Source organism: Microchirus variegatus (assembly GCF_963457635.1).
Source record: "Microchirus variegatus genome assembly, chromosome: 4".
In the NCBI taxonomy this organism is placed as follows: Eukaryota; Metazoa; Chordata; class Actinopteri; order Pleuronectiformes; family Soleidae; genus Microchirus; species Microchirus variegatus.
The window spans coordinates 37,273,848-37,294,003 of record NC_139805.1 but is presented as its reverse complement, the minus strand read 5'-3'; the positions used below and the strand labels follow the sequence as shown (position 1 = coordinate 37,294,003).

The 20,156-nt window shown below is 44.2% G+C and overlaps 1 protein-coding gene across 1 annotated transcript in view; it reads left to right on the top strand.

The window, feature by feature from the left end:
* Positions 1-1,652: 1,652 nt before the first annotated feature.
* podn (podocan) overlaps positions 1,653-20,156 on the top strand; it is an 18,668-nt gene continuing 164 nt past the window's right edge. The window contains exons 1-11 of the mRNA XM_083887886.1: positions 1,653-1,696; positions 3,103-3,357; positions 4,148-4,241; positions 6,994-7,058; positions 8,920-9,029; positions 9,117-9,273; positions 9,864-9,979; positions 10,136-10,349; positions 10,432-10,875; positions 10,958-11,106; positions 17,364-20,156. The exon at positions 17,364-20,156 is cut by the window's right edge and continues 164 nt beyond it. Of these exons, the coding sequence (XP_083744012.1) occupies positions 3,103-3,357; positions 4,148-4,241; positions 6,994-7,058; positions 8,920-9,029; positions 9,117-9,273; positions 9,864-9,979; positions 10,136-10,349; positions 10,432-10,875; positions 10,958-11,106; positions 17,364-17,490 (1,731 nt within the window). The 5' untranslated portion in view covers positions 1,653-1,696 and the 3' untranslated portion in view covers positions 17,491-20,156. The remainder of the gene's footprint in view (positions 1,697-3,102; positions 3,358-4,147; positions 4,242-6,993; positions 7,059-8,919; positions 9,030-9,116; positions 9,274-9,863; positions 9,980-10,135; positions 10,350-10,431; positions 10,876-10,957; positions 11,107-17,363) is intronic.

Here is a 20,156-nt window from a genome sequence, read left to right as displayed (position 1 = left end):
TGAAAAATGACAGAAACGTGAAAATATTCACATTTAAGAAGCTGAAAAATGACAGAAACGTGAAAATATTCACATTTAAGAAGCTGAAAAATGACAGAAACATGAAAATATTCACATTTAAGAAGCTGAAAATGACAGAAACATGAAAATATTCACATTTAAGAAGCTGAAAAATGACAGAAACGTGAAAATATTCATATTTAAGAAGCTGAAAAATGACAGAAACATGAAAATATTCACATTTAAGAAGCTGAAAAATGACAGAAACGTGAAAATATTCACATTTAAGAAGCTGAAAAATGACAGAAACGTGAAAATATTCACATTTAAGAAGCTGAAAAATGACAGAAACACGAAAATATTAACATTTAAGAAGCTGAAAATGACAGAAACATGAAAATATTCACATTTAAGAAGCTGAAAAATACAAAGAACGATTAAATGCTTGACTCTAGAATCTCTGGCTCAGAGCTCGTTAACACATTTGCGTTTTTGTGCCGTGTTTTTTTTATTCCGTTTACAAAGGAAAAAACGTCAGCGTGGCAGTTTGGAAGCAGCTCCTCCAAAATAAAAGAGGAAAGGGGAAAACGTACGCCGGAGCGAGCCAAGAGTGACGGTTCTGTCCAAGTTCTCTGTCCCGTCCAAACAGAGGAGCATTGTTGTGGAAAGTCACAGTCATGAAGCCCTGAAACAGGCCTCTAAACTGTGAGGGAGGAGGTGTGTGTGTGTGTGTGTGTGTGTGTGTGTGTGTGTGTGTGTGTGTGTGTGTGTGTGTGTGTGTGTGTGTGTGTGTGTGTGTGTGTGTGTGTGTGTGTGTGTGTGTGTGTGTGTGTGTGTGTGTGTGTGTGTGTGTGTGTGTGTGTGTGTGTGTGTGTGTGTGTGTGTGTGTGTGTGTGTGTGTGTGTGTGTTCATGTGGAGTCAGGGAGGAGTGTGATCGTTTGCACTGAATAAACACTGAAGATCATGTTTGGCCAATAGTTCCATCCTCACGTCCATAAACTTTAAACTTTTTTTACCACGACAGCAGGAATAATCGAGCTCCAGGATAGAAAATATCTACTGATTTCAGCCACTAGCGTCTTTATCTTCACCGTTAGACAGACTTTTCCTACAGGAAACTCAAGTTTGTAAACCACTCACTCTCCCACACCAAAGCCCATAGAGTAAATCAGTGATTTTAACATCACAGAGACACAGGAGTTGTTGATCCACCGCTGCCTCCATCACTAACTTACAATGACTTATTCTGCAAAATTCGGCATAAAACCTTACTTCAGTGACACAAAGTGACCACACGAGGCAGCAGAGGACCAGCAGCTCCTGTGTCCCCTGTGAGCTAAAATCACTGGTTTTCTCTATGGACTTTGGTGTGGGAGAGTGAGTGGCATCATCAACAGTTAAGTTCTGATCTCAGTGCAGAGGAAACAGAAAACACTCGAGGAAGGAATTTAAGTTTCTGGCTGAGAGTCAGAGCTGAGCTGTTTGTCCTCTCTCACTCCCTTCTTCTTCTTCTTCTTCTTCTTCTTCTCTTTCTCTTTCTCTGAACTTTCTCTCGCCCACTCTCTCTCGCTCTCTCTCTCTCTCTCTCTCACACACACACACACACACACAGACACACACACACACATTCTTGGAGTGTGTGTGCTATGGGACAGCCTGTGTGGACGTCAGTCTTCTCTGAGCCTCTGCACAAAGGTAAAGAGCATTTTTATGGGCTTTTGATTTGACTGCATGTTACTGTAGATGCTGACACACACACACATGCGACGTGTGTGCGTGTGCGTGCGTGCGTGTGTGTGTGTGTGTGTGTGTGTGTGTGTGTGTGTGTGTGTGTGTGTGTGTGTGTGTGTGTGTGTGGTTATTCCACGACTCAATGGTCTGTTATATCTGAACTGACTCTGACCAGTGTCTTCATACTGTAACGTAACAAAGTACAAACACTTTACTGTTATTTATATTTGCAGTAACTTGAGTTTAACTAACTCACTCACAGATGGCCTCTCTCACTCTCACTCTCACTCTCACCCTTTCACTCTCTCACCCTCACTCTCTCACCCTCTCACTCTCTCACTCTCTCACCCTCACTCTCTCACCCTCTCACCCTCTCACTCTCTCACTCTCTCACCCTCTCACTCTCTCACCCTCTCACTCTCTCACCCTCTCAACCTCACACTCTCTCACCCTCTCACTCTCTCACCCTCTCACTCTCTCACCCTCTCACTCTCTCACCCTCTCAACCTCACACTCTCTCACTCTCTCGCCCTCTCACCCTCTTACTCTCTCACCCTCTCACCTTCTCACCCTCTCACCCTCTCACAGATGGCCTCTCTCACCCTCTCACTCTCTCACCCTCTCACCTTCTCACCCTCTCACTCTCTCCCTCTCTCACCCTCTCACAGATAGCCTCTCTCACCCTCTCACTCTCTCACCCTCTCACCTTCTCACCCTCTCCCTCTCTCACCCTCTCACAGATAGCCTCTCTCACCCTCTCACAGATGACCTCTCTCACTCTCTCACACTCTCACAGATGGCCTCTCTCACCCTCTCACAGATGGCCTCTATCACTCTCTCACCCTCTCACAGATGGCCTCTCTCACTCTCTCACCCTCTCACAGATGGCCTCTCTCACCCTCTCACTGTCTCACCCTCTCACTCTCTCACCTTCTCACCCTCTCACAGATGGCCTCTCTCACTCTCTCACTCTCTCACCCTCTCACAGATGGCCTCTCTCACTCTCTCACTCTCTCACCCTCTCACCCTCTCACAGATGGCCTCTCTCACCCTCTCACTCTCTCACCCTCTCACAGATGGCCTCTCTCACCCTCTCACTCTATCACTCTTTCACCCTCTCACTCTCTCACCCTCTCACAGATGGCCTCTCTCACCCTCTCACTCTCACTCTATCACCCTCTCTCACCCTCTCACTCTCTCACCCTCTCACCCTCCCACAGATGGCCTCTCTCACCCTCTCACTCTATCACTCTTTCACCCTCTCACTCTCTCACCCTCTCACAGATGGCCTCTCTCACCCTCTCACTCTCACTCTCACTCTCTCACCCTCTCTCACCCTCTCACTCTCTCACTCTCTCACCCTCTCACAGATGGCCTCTCTCACCCTCTCATCAGTGACTGTGCTGCTGCTGCTGTTCCTCCGTGTGTCAGTGAAGTGTCAGACGACCTTTGACCCTGCAGAGGAAGATGAAGCAGAGGAGACGACGACGACGATGATGACGATGACGTCTCAGTGTCCTCTAGACTGCAGCTGCACAGCAGAAGGATCAGTGGACTGTGCAGGAGTCGACCTTCAGGAGTTTCCCAAACAGCTGTTGGAGACAACGAGACAACTGTCTCTGCAGGTGATTCAGTCTGTGTGTCCTCACTGTCTCTGTGTCCTCACTGTCTCTGTGTGTCCTCACTGTCTGTGTGTGTCCTCACTGTCTGTGTGTGTCCTCACTGTCTCTGTGTGTCCTCACTGTCTGTGTGTGTCCTCACTGTCTGTGTGTGTCCTCACTGTCTCTGTGTGTCCTCACTGTCTCTGTGTGTCCTCACTGTCTCTGTGTCCTCACTGTCTCTGTGTGTCCTCACTGTCTCTGTGTCCTCACTGTCTGTGTGTGTCCTCACTGTCTCTGTGTGTCCTCACTGTCTCTGTGTCCTCACTGTCTGTGTGTGTCCTCACTGTCTCTGTGTGTCCTCACTGTCTCTGTGTCCTCACTGTCTGTGTGTGTCCTCACTATCTCTGTGTGTCCTCACTGTCTGTGTGTGTCCTCACTATCTCTGTGTGTCCTCACTGTCTGTGTGTGTCCTCACTGTCTCTGTGTGTCCTCACTGTCTCTGTGTCCTCACTGTCTGTGTGTGTCCTCACTGTCTGTGTGTGTCCTCACTATCTCTGTGTGTCCTCACTGTCTGTGTGTGTCCTCACTGTCTCTGTGTGTCCTCACTGTCTCTGTGTGTCCTCACTGTCTCTGTGTGTCCTCACTGTCTCTGTGTCCTCACTGTCTCTGTGTGTCCTCACTGTCTCTGTGTCCTCACTGTCTCTGTGTGTCCTCACTGTCTCTGTGTCCTCACTGTCTCTGTGTCCTCACTGTCTCTGTGTGTCCTCACTGTCTCTGTGTGTCCTCACTGTCTCTCTGTGTCTCCTGGAAACAGAACAACAAAATCAAGGAGATAACAGTGGAACATGTGTCTCATCTTTATCAACTGGAGACGCTCAACCTTCAGAACAACTGGCTCACCTCACATGGTACTCACTCACTCACTCACTCACTCACTCACTCACTCACTCACTCACTCACTCACTCACTCACTCTTCACTCACACTCCTCACACAGTACTCTCTCTTCACACAATATTCACTCCTCCCTCCTCCTCACACCTCCCTCCTCCTCACTCCTCCCTCCTCACTCCTCACACCTCACTCCTCCTCACTCCTCCCTCCTCATTACTCCTCCCTCAACCTCACACCTCACTCCTCCTCACACCTCACTCCTCCTTACACCTCACTCCTCCCACCTCCCACCTCACTCCTCACTCCTCCTCACATCTCACTCCTCCCTCCTCCTCACTCCTCACACCTCCCTCCTCACACCCCTTCTAACACCTCACTCCTTCTCACTCCTTCTAACACCTCACTCCTTCTCACTCCTTCTAACACCTCACTCCTTCTAACACCTCACTCCTTCTCACAACTCACACCTCCTCACACCTCCTCCCTCCTCCTCCCTCCTCACACCTCACTCCTCCTCACTCCTCACAGCTCCCTCATCACTCCTCACTCCTCACACCTCACTCCTCCTCACACCTCACTCCTCCTCACTCCTCACACCTCACTCCTCCTCACACCTCACTCCTCCTCACTCCTCACACCTCACTCCTCCTCACTCCTCACACCTCACTCCTCACTCCTCCTCACTCCTCACACCTCACTCCTCCTCACACCTCACTCCTCCTCACTCCTCACACCTCACTCCTCCTCACTCCTCACACCTCACTCCTCCTCACACCTCACTCCTCACAGCTCCCTCATCACACCTCCCTCCTCACACCTCACACCTCACTCCTCCTCACTCCTCACACCTCACTCCTCCTCACACCTCACTCCTCACAGCTCCCTCATCACACCTCCCTCCTCGCACCTCACTCCTCATCACACCCCCTCACACCTCACTCCTCCTCACACCTCCCTCCTCACTCCTCCCTCGTCACTCCTCCTCAATCCTCCTCACACCTCACTCCTCCTCACACCTCACTCCTCATCACACCTCCTCACTCCTCACTCCTCCTCACACCTCCCTCCTCGCACCTCACTCCTCATCACACCCCCTCACACCTCACTCCTCCTCACACCTCACTCCTCATCACACCTCCTCACTCCTCATCACACCCCCTCACACCTCACTCCTCCTCACTCCTCCTCACTCCTCCTCACTCCTCCTCACACCTCACTCCAGAATAATATGTTGTAGAGTGAGTGACAAACAGATCAGATCTCAGGCAGAGAAACAGACGCCACATCAACAATGGAGCTAAAGGCTTCACACACACAATGAGTGTGAACAAAGCATCACAGTCAGATATGACGTGTGTTTGTTCTGCTGAAAATACTCCAACAATAAGTGGTTTGTCATGTTAACCTCAGACTCAGGGATTAGAGCTCACAGCTGCTGTGGACGCTCCAGTGTCGTGTGCAGCCATTAATATTAATACAACCCAGATTACCTTCCTGCAGACTTGAGAACCGGCCTGTAACACAGACCCGTCTTTAAAATAGGTTTGCTGCTTCATTCACAAAGTGACCACACGAGGCAGCAGTAGACCAGCAGCACTATTCCTTAAGAGGTTTACAAATATTTTCAACTGATCCTTGTTCGGGGCGATGCCGACTATTATGATGGTAAATTTCAAGTCATTCCGAGATACTTTTTTTAAAAACTAAAGTCAGCTCACTGTCAAAGTGCATCAGGGTAAATGGATCATTTCCTGGATTTCAAAAATTCATGAAAATTATTCCCTAAGAGATTTGCAAATACTTTCAACTGATCCTTGTTCAGGGCGATGTCGACTATTATGATGGTAAATTTCAAGTCATTCCGAGATACTTTTTGTTTTTGAGACTAAAGTCAAGGGCAAATGATCATTTTTTTTATTTCAAAAATTCATAAAAATTATTCCTTAAGAGGTTTTCAAATATTTTCAACTGATTCTTGTTCAGGGTGATGCCGACTATTATGATGCAACATTTTAAGTCATTCCTAGATACTTTTTGTTTTTTTGAAGAAAGTCAGCTCACTGTCAAAGTGCATCAGGGTAAATGGATCATTTCCTGGATTTCAAAAATTCATGAAAATTATTCCTAAAGAGATTTGCAAATATTTTCAACAGATCCTTGTTCAGGGCGATGTCAACTATTATGATGGTAAATTTCAAGTCATTCCGAGATACTTTTTGTTTTTGAGAAGAATGTCAGCTCACTGTCAAAGTGCATCAGGGTAAATGGATCATTTCCTGAATTTCAAAAATTCATAAAAATTATTCCTTAAGAGATTTGCAAATATTTTCAACAGATCCTTGTTCAGGGCGATGTCGACTATTTTGATGGTAAATTTCAAGTCATTCCGAGATACTTTTTTTTTTTGTTTGAGTCTCTCTTTTTGATGTACTGAAGACATCATAGACTTTAACTGACTGTGTTTTCCATGTGTTCGGCGTCTGTGATCCTTCTGTGACTCAGACTAAATCATGAAAAGTAAAACCGTCTCTTTGATGCAGAAAAGTTACATATCGTACTTTGATTTGACCAACATGTGACCTCAGAGTTGAAAACATGCAGCTGGATCCACTTAAAAAAAAAAAACCAGATTCTCAGAACTCACGAGCGCAGACTGAGTCAGGATCGCTCACGTTATGAGAAACGACGTGTCGCTGTTGCTTAACTCTTGGACGCTGGACCGAGTCAAATCAACACGAGTGTGTTTTTGTGTTTTTTGTCTCCTCAGGCCTTGAAGATGAAGGCTTTGAGATGCTGGAAGAACTGGCTTACTTATACTTGGCAAACAACAAGGTGAGTCATCCAGCAGAGCAGAGTGCAGGGTGACATGGTCCTGGTGGAGATGAGTGACTGTGGCAGCTGCTCACAAACATCACATTTGTGATATGCAAACAGCGTCCGGGAAGAATGGGGGGATTTTAAAGTGCTCACTAAGCCTCAGAGACACCAACGCTGCTTTAATCCATCGACCATGTTACGAAGGAGAGAGAGCTCTAATGGAGCTTTTCCACCATACAGTTGTAGCACGGCTCGGCTCGGCTCGGCTCGGCTCTACACCACGTCCAACATGATAATCACAGGCAACAACGTCCAACTGTAGATGATTAAGTTAAAAAGATGTAAATACCATTAAATACCACTTAAAGTTCCAAAATCGACTTAAAATTCCAAAAACGACTTATAGTTCCAAAAATCTAGTTATAATCTACTTATAATTCCAAAATCTACTTATGGTATACTGACGTTCCAAAATGTACTTAAAGTTCCAAAATCTCCTTAAAGTTCCAAAATCTACTTAAAATTCCAAAATGTCCTTAAAATTCCAAAATCTCATTAAAGTTTCAAAATCTACTTAAAATTTAAAAATCTACTTATAATCTCCTTAAAGTTCCAAAATGTTCTCATAGTTCCAAAATCTACTTAAAATTCCAAAAACGACTTATAGTTCCAAAAATCTAGTTATAATCTACTTATAATTCCAAAATCTACTTATGATATACTGAAGTTCCAAAATGTACTTAAAGTTCCAAAATCTACTTAAAATTCCGAAATCTACTTAAAGTTTCAAAATCTCCTTACAATCTCCTTAAAGTTCCAAAATCTACTTAAAGTTCCAAAATCTACTTAAAATTCCAAAATCTACTTAAAATTCCAAAAATCTAGTTATAATCTACTTATAATTCCAAAATCTACTTATGATATACTGAAGTTCCAAAATCTACTTAAAGTTTCGAAATCCCCTGAAAGTTCCAAAATCTTCTAATATTCCAAAATCTACTTATGATTGACTTAAAGTTTCAAAATCTCCTTAACATTTAAAAATCAATTAATAAACTCCTTAAAGTTCCTAAATCTATTTAAAGTTCCAAAATATCCTTATGATCAACTTAAAATTCCAAAATCAATTCTAAAATGTATTCAAATCTACTTAAAATTTCAAAAATCTCCTTAAAGTTTCGAAATCCCCTGAAAGTTCCAAAATCTACTAATAATTTCAAAATCTACTTTAAGTTCCATAGTCTACTTAAAATTCCAAAATCTACCTATGATCTACTAAGTTTCAAATCTCCTTAAAATGTAAAAATCTATCTATAATCAACTTAAAATTCCAAAATCTACCTTAAGTTCCAAAATCTACTTAAAGTGTCAAAATCTCCTTAAAATTTAAAAATCTACTTATAATCTGCTTAAAGTTCCAAAATCTACTTAAAGTTCCAAAATCTACTTAAAATTCCAAGAACTACTTATAGTTCTGAAATGTACTTATAATCTACTTAAAATTCCAAAATCTAACTATGATCATCTTAGTTTCAAAATCTCCTTAAAGTTCCAAAATCTACTTATGATCGACTTAAAGTTCCAAAATCTAATTAAAGTTCTGAATCCCACTGATTGGTCAGAGAGCGTCCAATCACAGACGAGATTCACTGGCGCGTCACACGTCTTCTCAGGACTGTGATTCCTAAACGGTTGAATAACTTTCAGATATGGAACGTGAGCGTTATCTGGGGGAAAAAGAGCAGAAAGAACTCACTGAACATCTTTTTGACATAAATCCAGGCGGTTCTCCTGAACCTCGCTGGGTTCTCCTGAACCTCACAGGGTTCTCCTGAACCTCACAGGGTTGAAGGTGTTTCTTTCTCCATGTTTGCAGCTCACTTCAGCTCCAAAGGTTCTTCCGCCCTCACTCATCAGCGCTGACTTTGCTGCTAATCAGCTCACAAAGATCTACCCGTACACGTTTGGCTACAAACCAAAGCTGAGGTACGAGCGTTTGTGTGTGTGTGTAAATGAATCTTTTAGTGTGTGTGTTCACTCGTGGTGGTGTGTTCTCCTCATGGCGGCCCGCAGGTCCGTCTATCTCCATAACAACAAGCTGACGGAGGCGGGACTTCCCGATCACATGTTCAACGGTTCTGACAGTCTGGACATCCTGACCCTGTCCAGCAACTTCCTGCGGGTGGTTCCCAACGACCTGCCGTCCAGCCTTTACCGTCTTCATCTGAAGGTAAGGAGAACACCTGGAAACACCTGGAGAGGAGTTCATGTAGATCAGGGGTTCTCAAAGTTCAGATACCTGAGGGCCAATTTAGGAACCCGACATTGGACTGAGGGCCGCCAAAGGAAAAATATTTAATGACCAGATTGCAGTTCTATGGTTTACACTTATTGATCCACCAACAGAATGTCTGCCAAATAATGAGCTGTTATCTCCATCCACCAACACATTGTTTGCCAAATAATGAGCCGTTATCTCCATCCACCAACACAATCACTGCTAAATAATGAGCTGTAATTTCCATCCACCACTGACTTTCTTCTCGAAAAACAAAAAGTATCTCGGAATGACTTGAAATTTACCATCATAATAGTCGGCATCGCCCTGAACAAGGATCTGTTGAAAATATTTGCAAACCTCTTAAGGAATAATTTTAATGAATTTTTGAAATTCAGGAAATATCCATTTGCCCTGATGCACTTTGACAGAGAGATGACTTTCTTCTTGAAAACAAAAAGTATCTCGGAAGTCATGTTTTTCGCGCATTGCGTTGTCTTCAAGTAAAGTCAAGTAAGACGTACGGATTGTTGTCGTTGCAGAGTAACAAGCTGGAGAAAATCCCAGCTGGGGCCTTTGACACCTTATCAAACCTCAGAGAGTTGTATCTTCAGGACAACCTCCTCAGCAACGAGGGCATGGACAACGAGACGTTCAGGTGCATAAAATCCTGCTTCACAGACCGTCAGTGGTTTCTTTCCAACCTGCTGATGTTGTTTCCAAGTGTAAAACATGGATTATCCAGATTTATGTGCAAACTCTTGGCAGCGTCGGAGAAATGACTGGATCGCTTCCTCTCTTTCTCCTCTGGTAGCCAACTGAGCAGCCTGGAGTGCCTCGATTTGTCAAACAACAACTTGAGCGCTGTCCCCGGGGGCCTGCCTCGCAATCTGGTGCTGCTACACCTGGAGAAAAACGCCATCCGCAGCATCCCCGGAGACGCTCTCACCGCCGCCCGGAACCTTGAATACTTGCTCCTTCAAAATAACAAGCTCCGCGCACGCTCCATCCACCCGGCATCCTTCATGGTACTCTTAGTTTCCCTGTGACGCAAACATTTGCCGCGTTTGCTTTCCGTGTGAATTCATTCTTCATTTGTGTTTTCCCAAGGGTTTGAAGAAGCTTCATACCGTACACATGTACAACAACTTGCTGGAGCGGGTTCCCAGGGGTCTGCCTCGACGGGCCAAGACGCTAATGCTACTCCACAACCAAATTTCCGAACTTGGCCGCAACGACCTGGCTCTGCTGTACACGCTGACGGAGCTGAACCTCAGCTACAACAAACTGACCAGTCCGAAAGTTAACCGCGATGCCTTCAGGAAGCTGCGGGACCTGGAGAAACTGGACCTGTCGGGGAACGGCCTTCACTCGTTGCCGGTGGGTCTTCCGCGCAGCCTGCAGGTGCTGCAAATCAAGAACAACCAGCTCAACTCCATACCAGATGGAGCGCTGACGGGCATGGACAAGCTACAGAAGATCGTCCTGAGTGACAATCAGCTGAAACTGAACTCGGTCTACCAGGGAGCTTGGATGGAGCTCGGTGCGCTCACAGTGAGTGTCCGAGGAGCGGATCAGATACTGCGAACCTGAGCACTTACCAATAGATGGTTTACTCTGCGTCTTCCAATTTCAGACGTTAGACTTGTCGGGAAACCAGTTGACACACATCCCCTCTGACCTGCCCGAGTCTCTGGAGTATCTTCACCTGCAAAGTAACCGCATCTCTGCCATTCCCGATTCAGCATTCGAAGGCACTCCGAACATCAAAGGCATCTTTTTACGGTAAGGGACCTGCAAACCATTCACCTGACAAGACCTGACCAGACCTGTACCTACATGAACCTACCAGACCAGACCTGACCAGACCTGAACCTACATGAACCTACATGACCAGACCTGATCTTACCTGAGCCTACATGACCATACCTGACTAGACCTGAACCTACATGACCAGACCCGACCAGACCTGAACCTACATGAACCTACATGACCAGACCTGAACCTACATGAACCTACTTGATCATACCTGACCAGACCTGAACCTACCTGACCAGACCTGAACCTACATGAACCTACTTGATCATACCTGACCAGACCTGAACCTACCTGACCAGACCTGAACCTACATGAACCTACCTGACCCTACTTGACCAGATCTGACCATACATGAACCTACATGGACCTACATGAACCTACCTGACCTGACCTGACCAGACCTGACCAGACCTGACCCTACCTGAACCTACCTGACCTGACCAAACCTGAGCCTACCTGACCTTACCTGACCCTACCTGTCCAGACCTGACCCTTCCTGACCATACCTGACTATACCTGACCAGACCTGCCCCTACCTGACCAGACCTGACCATACATGGACCTACATGAACCTACCAGACCTGACCCTACCTGACCAGACCTGACCATACATGAACCTACCTGACCTGACCAGACCTGACCCTACCAGAACCTACCTGACCTGACCTGACCCTACCTGTCCAGACCTGACTATATCTGACCAGACCTGCCCCTACCTGACCATACATGAACCTACATGGACCTACATGAACCTACCTGACCTGACCAGACCTGACCCTACCTGACCAGACCTGACCATACCTGAACCTACCTGACCTGACCAGACCTGACCCTACCTGAACCTACCTGACAAGACCTGACCATACCTGAACCTACCTGACCTGACCAGACCTGCCCCTACCTGACCAGACCTGACCATACATGGACCTACATGAACCTACCAGACCTGACCAGACCTGACCCTACCTGCCAGACCTGACCATACATGAACCTACCTGACCTGACCAGACCTGACCCTACCTGAACCTACCTGACAAGACCTGACCCTACCTGACCTTACCTGACCCTACCTGTCCAGACCTGACCCTACCTGACCAGACCTGAACCTACCTGACCTGACCAGACCTGACCCTACCTGACCTTACCTGACCTGACCATACATGAACCTACCTGACCAGACCTAACCAGACCTGACCTTACCTGACCCTACCTGACCTTAACTGACCCTACCTGACCAGACCTGACCAGACCTGAACCTACATGAACCTACCTGACCATACCTGACCAGACCTGAACCTACATGAACCTACCTGACCAGACCTGCCCCTACCTGACCAGACCTGAACCTACATGAACCTACCTGACCAGACCTGCCCCTACCTGACCAGACCTAACCATGAATGAACCTACCTGACCAGACCTGACCAGACCTGACCAGACCTGAACCTTGTATTTACCTTGTATTTGTTGTACTACATGTGTTGCTACCAGCGTTTCTCATGCAGGTGTTTGTTAGACTTTATTTATTTTTAACGACAAACGACAAAAGCTTACATCCAGGAAGAAGCAACTACGACCCCTGACCCTAACCCCACAATCCTCTGGATTTTTGACTGAACCTGGCCCAACACCATGGGTTCAGGTTGGGTCTACAGATGACGTGGGACGTTTGATTCCAGTCTTATTCTCCGTCGTGTTCCTGCTCTTAAACACTCCTTGCTTCAGATTTATCACATGACCCACTCAGGCCAAACCAAGCACTCTTTGTGCTCCCCTGGAGGTTGACAGGAACCTGGTGGGTGGCTCCTTACATGAGTTTCTTCTCCATTTGGGATTGATCCCAACTCAGGAAGTGATTATGCAAGTGTGAGCGGAGCAGACCTGTGAGGAAATGTGCTCCGTTTGTTTAAACCAGGGGTTCTCAAGGTTCTGACACCTGAGGGCCAATTTTGGAACCCGACATTGGACTGAGAGCCACCAAAGGAAAAAAAAATAGAAATAGAAATAAATCCCATTTGTAATAATTTTAATGACCAGATTGCAGTTGTACAGTTTACACTTATTGATCCACCAACACAACCTCTGCCAAATAATGAGCTCTTATCTCCATCCACCAACTGACTGCCTGCAAAATAATGAGCTGTTATCTCCATCCACCAACAGACTGTCTGCAAAATAATGAACTGTTATCTCCATCCACCAACAGACTATCTGCCAAATAATGAGCCGTTACCTCCATCCACCAACAGAATGTCTGCCAAAAAATGAGCTGTTATCTCCATCCACCAACACATTGTTTACCAAATAATGAAATGTAATCTCCATCCACCAACAGACTATCTGCCAAATAATGAGCCGTTACCTCCATCCACCAACACAATCTCTGCTAAATAATGAGCTGTAATCTCCTTTCACCAACAGACTGCCTGCCAAACAATGAACTGTTATCTCCATCCACCAACAGAATGTCTGCCAAATAATGAGCCGTTATCTCCATCCACCAACACAATCTCTGCTAAATAATGAGATGTAATCTCCATCCACCAACAGACTGCCTGCCAAATAATGAACTGTTATCTCCATCCACCAACACATTGTTTACCAAATAATGAGCTGTTATCTCCATCCACCAACACATTGTTTGCCAAATAATGAGCCGTTATCTCCATCCACCAACAGACTGTCTGTCAAATAATGAGCTGTTGTCTCCATCCACCAACACATTGTTTACCAAATAATGAAATGTTCACTCCGACTATCTGCCAAATAATGAGCCCTTATCTCCATCCACCAACACAATCTCTGCTTAATAATGAGCTGTTGTCTCCATCCACCAACAGACTATCTGCCAAATAATGAGCTGTTGTCTCCATCCACCAACTGACTGCTTGCAAAATAATGAGCTGTTATCTCCATCCACCAACAGACTGTCTGCCAAATAATGAGCCGTTATCTCCATCCACCAACAGACTGCCTGCCAAATAATGAACTGTTATCTCCATCCACCAACACATTGTTTACCAAATAATGAGCTGTTATCTCCATCCACCAACTGACTGCCTGCAAAATAATGAGCTGTTATCTCCATCCACCAACAGACTGTCTGCCAAATAATGAGCCGTTATCTCCATCCACCAACTGACTGCCTGCAAAATAATGAGCTGTTATCTCCATCCACCAACAGACTGTCTGCCAAATAATGACCTGTTATCTCCATCCACCAACACCATCTCTGCTAAATTCGGCTTTTAAAATCCTTTGTTCAGATTAACCTCAGTGACACAAAGTGACCGCACGAGGCAGCAGCAGACCAGCAGCTCCTGTGTCCCTGTGAGCTAAAATCACTGGTTTTCTCTATGGGCTTTGGTGTGGGAGAGTGAGTGGTTTACAAGCTTCAGTTTCACAGTGAGATGAAGACGTGAACAGACTTTTATCAGGTGAGTCTTTTGTTTGGTGGCTAAACTAAGACTGGAAACGGCTAACCTTTCTAAAAGGTCGTAAAAAAAATGGGGCCAAGAAAGTTGATGAACACAAATTCATAAATGTCAAACTAGTCATTTTTCAGTTTTGTAACCCACTGAGCGAACGTTAGCTTCCAAACGTTGTGAAACAACTTTGTCTGTTAATAATCAACTACATTTCCTGGGCTGGACTGTGGTTTATTCCACAGAGACTCTGGGTGTTTGTGAAGAGGTTTGTTTGGTTTTCAGTCTGACCTCAGCCCTGCTGCTCTTTACCTCGTGTTTATGGGCCTTGACCTTTTCCCGGCCTGTTGTTCATATCAGCTGCTGCTGCATTTCTTCTTCTTTGTTTTCCTTATTTTTTTTTCCATCACCAAAATCCCCCTCCAGCTGGAATCCTCGCGTTTGAGCCAACTTAGAGCCACTGGAATGTTTGCATCAGTGGGGGAAGTGGAAGGAGGATTCATGTGTGTGTGTGTGTGTGTGTGTGTGTGTGTGCTCTTGTATTTGTTACCTCTTTAGGACATTTTTTTTTTCTGCCATAAACACTGACCTTGTCAGGACCAGTATTCCTCATGGAGACCAAAACCTGGTCCTGATGAGGCAGAACCTGATTTCTGAGGATCTGGCTGTGGTGGAGGTGAGGGATCCACCAACAGACTGCCTGCAAAATAATGAGCTGTTGTCTCCATCCACCAACACATTGTTTACCAAATAATGAAATGTCATCTCCATCCACCAACTGACTGCCTTCAAAATAATGAGCTGTTATCGCTATCCACCAACACAATCTCTGCTAAATAATGAGCTATTATCTCCATCCACCACCAGACTCTGTCAAATAATGAGCTGTTATCTCCATGCACCAACAGACTGCCTGCAAAATAATGAACTGTTATCTCCATCCACCAACAGACTGTCTGCCAAATAATGAGCTCTTATCTCCACCCACCAACACAATCTCTGCTAAATAATGAGCTATTATCTCCCTCCACCACCAGATTGTCTGCCAAATAATGAGCTCTTATCTCCATGCACCAACATAATGTCTGCCAAATAATGAGCTATTAGCTCCATCCAACAACACATTGTTTGCCAAATAATGAAATGTTATCTCCATCCACCAACAGACTCTCTGCCAAATAATGAGCTGTTTTCTCCATCCACCGACTGACTGCCTGCAAAATAATGAGCCTTTATCTCCATGCACCAACAGAATGTTTACCAAATAATGAGCTGTTATCTCCAGCCACCAACAGACTATCTGCCAAATAATGAGCCATTATCTCCATCCACCAACACAATCTCTGCTAAATAATGAGCTGTAATCTCCATCCACCAACAGACTATCTGCCAAATAATGAGCTCTTATCTCCATCCACCAACTGACTGCCTTCAAAATAATGAGCTGTTATCGCTATCCACCAACACAATCTCTGCTAAATAATGAGCTATTATCTCCATCCACCACCAGACTCTGTCAAATAATGAGCTGTTATCTCCATGCACCAACAGACTGCCTGCAAAATAATGAACTGTTATCTCCATCCACCAACAGACTGTCTGCCAAATAATGAGCTCTTATCTCCACCCACCAACACAATCTCTGCTAAATAATGAGCTATTATCTCCCTCCACCACCAGATTGTCTGCCAAATAATGAGCTCTTATCTCCATGCACCAACATAATGTCTGCCAAATAATGAGCTATTAGCTCCATCCAACAACACATTGTTTGCCAAATAATGAAATGTTATCTCCATCCACCAACAGACTCTCTGCCAAATAATGAGCTGTTTTCTCCATCCACCGACTGACTGCCTGCAAAATAATGAGCCTTTATCTCCATGCACCAACAGAATGTTTACCAAATAATGAGCTGTTATCTCCAGCCACCAACAGACTATCTGCCAAATAATGAGCCATTATCTCCATCCACCAACACAATCTCTGCTAAATAATGAGCTGTAATCTCCATCCACCAACAGACTATCTGCCAAATAATGAGCTCTTATCTCCATCCACCAACTGACTGCCTGCAAAATAATGAGCCTTTATCTCCATGCACCAACAGAATGTTTACCAAATAATGAGCTGTTATCTCCATCCACCACCAGACTGTCTGTCAAATAATGAGCTCTCATCTCCATGCACCAACAGAATGTCTGCCAAATAATGAGCTATTAGCTCCATCCACCAACACATTGTTTGCCAAATAATGAAATGTTATCTCCATCCACCAACATATTCTCTGCCAAATAATGAGCTGTTTTCTCCATCCACCAACTGACTGCCTGCAAAATAATGAGCCTTTATTTCCATGCACCAACAGAATGTTTACCAAATAATGAGCTGTTATCTCCATCCACCAACAGACTATCTGCCAAATAATGAGCCATTATCTCCATCCACCAACACAATCTCTGCTAAATAATGAGCTGTAATCTCCATCCATCAACAGACTATCTGCCAAATAATGAGCTCTTATCTCCATCCACCAACAGACTGCTTGCAAAAAAGGAGACGTTTATTATATCCGTGAACAGACTGACTGCCAAATAGTGAACTGTTCTCTATATCCTCCAACAGACTGACGGCAACATAATGAGCTGTTCTACACATCCACCAAGAAACCGATTGCTAAATAGTGAGCTGTTCTATCTCAGACCACCTGACTTAGATAGTTTGCTTGCTCTTTAACTTTAACTACCGGTCGCTTACAAAAAAACCCCTTCACGTGCTTTGCTTTTGTCGCCTTTAAAGGTTTAACCGTCTTTCTGTTGACGCTGTGGACGAGAGCTCCTTCGCCCATCTGTCCAACCTACAGGTGCTGGACATCGGCTCGGGAAACAGGAGAGACGAGCTGGACGAGGACGAGGAGGAGACATAAGACGCGCTTCACCTAAACTGACATTGACTTGGACTGAACCTGTGAACGTGTGGATTTATTTCACGCGTCCATTATCGTAGTGGCATATTTCTGGTGCAGGAAACCGGATGAGGTTACGTTAGTTTCCATTGTATGGGCTGGTTAGTAATTCATAAACTGTACCTGAGCTTTGATTATTATTTTTTTACATCTACATGTTTTTATAAAGAAATGCACAGAAAAAGTCACACAAAAATAGAAATCTCTGCGAAGTTCACGCTGTAAACGTCTCAATCGTTATGATCAGAGGTTCTCAAAGTTCTGATACCTGAGGAATTTAGGAACCCCACATTGGACTGAGGGCCAAAGGAAGAAAAACAGAAATAAATCCCATTTGTAATCATTTAAATTACCCGATTGTAGTTCTACAGTTTACACTTATTGATCCACCAACACAATCTCTGCTAAATAATGAGCTGTAATCTCCATCCACCAACAGACTGCCTGCAAAATAATGAGCTGTTATTTCCATACACCACCGGATTATCTGCCAAATAATGAGCTCTTATCTCCATCCACCAACTGACTGCCTGCATAATAATGAGCTGTTATTTCCATCCACCACCAGATTATCTGCCAAATAATGAGCTCTTATCTCCATCCACCAACAGACTGCCTGCAAAATAATGAACTGTTATCTCCATCCACCAACAAAATGTCTGCCAAATAATGAGCTGTTATCTCCATCCACCAACACATTGCTTGCCAAATAATGAGCCGCTATCTCCATCCACCAGCAAAATCTCTGCTAAATAATGAGCTGTATTCTCCAATCACCAACAGAATGTCTGCCAAATAATGAGCTGTTATCTCCATCCACCAACACATTGTTTGCCAAATAATGAGCCGTTATCTCCATCCACCAACACAATCTCTGCTAAATAATGAGCTGTAATTTCCATCCACCACCAGACTGTCTGTCAAATAATGAGCTGTTATCTCCATGCACCAACAGAATGTCTGCCAAATAATGAGCTGTTATCTTCATCCACCACCAGATTGTCTGCCAAATAATGAGCTGTTATCTCCATCCACCAACAGACTATCTGCCAAATAATGAGCCGTTATCTCCATCCACCAACACAATCTCTGCTAAATAATGAGCTGAAATCTCCATCCACCAACTGACTGCCTGCAAACTAACGAGCTGTTATCTCCATCCACCAACTGACTGTCTGCCAAATAATGAGCCGTTATCTCCATCCACCAACACAATCTCTGCTAAATAATGAGCTGTTGTCTCCATCCACCAACACATTGTTTGCCAAACAATGAAATGTTATCTCCATCCACCAACAGACTATCTGCCAAATAATGAGCCGTTATCTCCATCCACCAACACCATCTCTGCTAAATTGGTCTGTATCCAGTAATGTCCAATAAACATTTAACAAGCTAAGTAGCTCCTGGATTAAAACTATCAACTGTTATTCATTGCGGGGCCGCCAGGTATGTTTCTGCGGGCTGTCATTGGCCCACGGGCCGCACTTTGAGAACCAATGATCATGACAAAGCATGAAAAAGGACAGATTCAGTTCACACTCTCTTTACTTCTGCTTTATTTTATTTTCAATTCTTTTGTTAAACAGACTTTAAAAAGTGTTGTTTTTTTTAACGACAAATACCGTGAAGCCTCCAGGAGCGAGTGGGTGAGTACGGTGGCTCGTAAGTTCAAAATAATATTACATGGTTTGGGACAAATTTAACGCGCGGGACAAAAAGATTTGAAGCACTTTTACAAAATCCTGAATCCAATTCACAAATGTTGATTTGTCTCATCACGTTACAAAATATGAAATCCCGAAACAATTTTCAAAATGTGAAACATTTAGAAAATCCAGAAATAATCGGAAAAAACACATTTTACAAACATTGAAAATAAGTTTTTGTTTTAAGAAACAAAAATTACAAAATATGAATCAAAATTACACAAGTTGAGACACATTTTTTTTTTTTTAGAAAAAAACATTCCAAAAAAATCTAAAATAAATAAATTGGTATTCGTAAAATGACATTTAACATTGTTTTGTCCTGAATGTCAATGTTTTAATATTTTTTTGCTCTTACAGGCCACCGTAGATGGACACTCTGCTTTCACAACAGTGTGACAAATATCAGTGTGATTGACAGCTGTATCGTCCAATAGGAGCCTGAATAGTGTTTGTGAAAAAAAAACTCACGGTGAAAATCACCAGAAAACTTGTGTTTGTTTTTAAGGCAAAATTCAACAATTAGGACTTTTCACTTTCTGTCATAAACTTTTACACCAAACGTGACGCTAACTTCTTGCAACGATGTAAGATTTTTGAATTTTGTGTCAAATCCTGCGAGGAAGAATTAAGCTAAGTCGCTTGTTGTTGCCTGTTGTTTAGCTTTAGCATTAGCTAAATATGGGTGGAGGGCGGCTACAGTTAGCATCACAAACAGGCTGTTTATTGAGTGCTATATTTGTGTTAGTGTTTTCAACTACTATATATGCAATTAGTCGCTAGCTAACTTAGAGTTTTGCTAACTTTAGCAAAGTCCGGCTTTAGGTGAAGATCGGGAGTCGGTTAGCGACAACAAAATTGATAACAGCATGTTATTTAAGTGCGGAGCGATGCTAGAAAACCGCTGCTAGCGTTAGC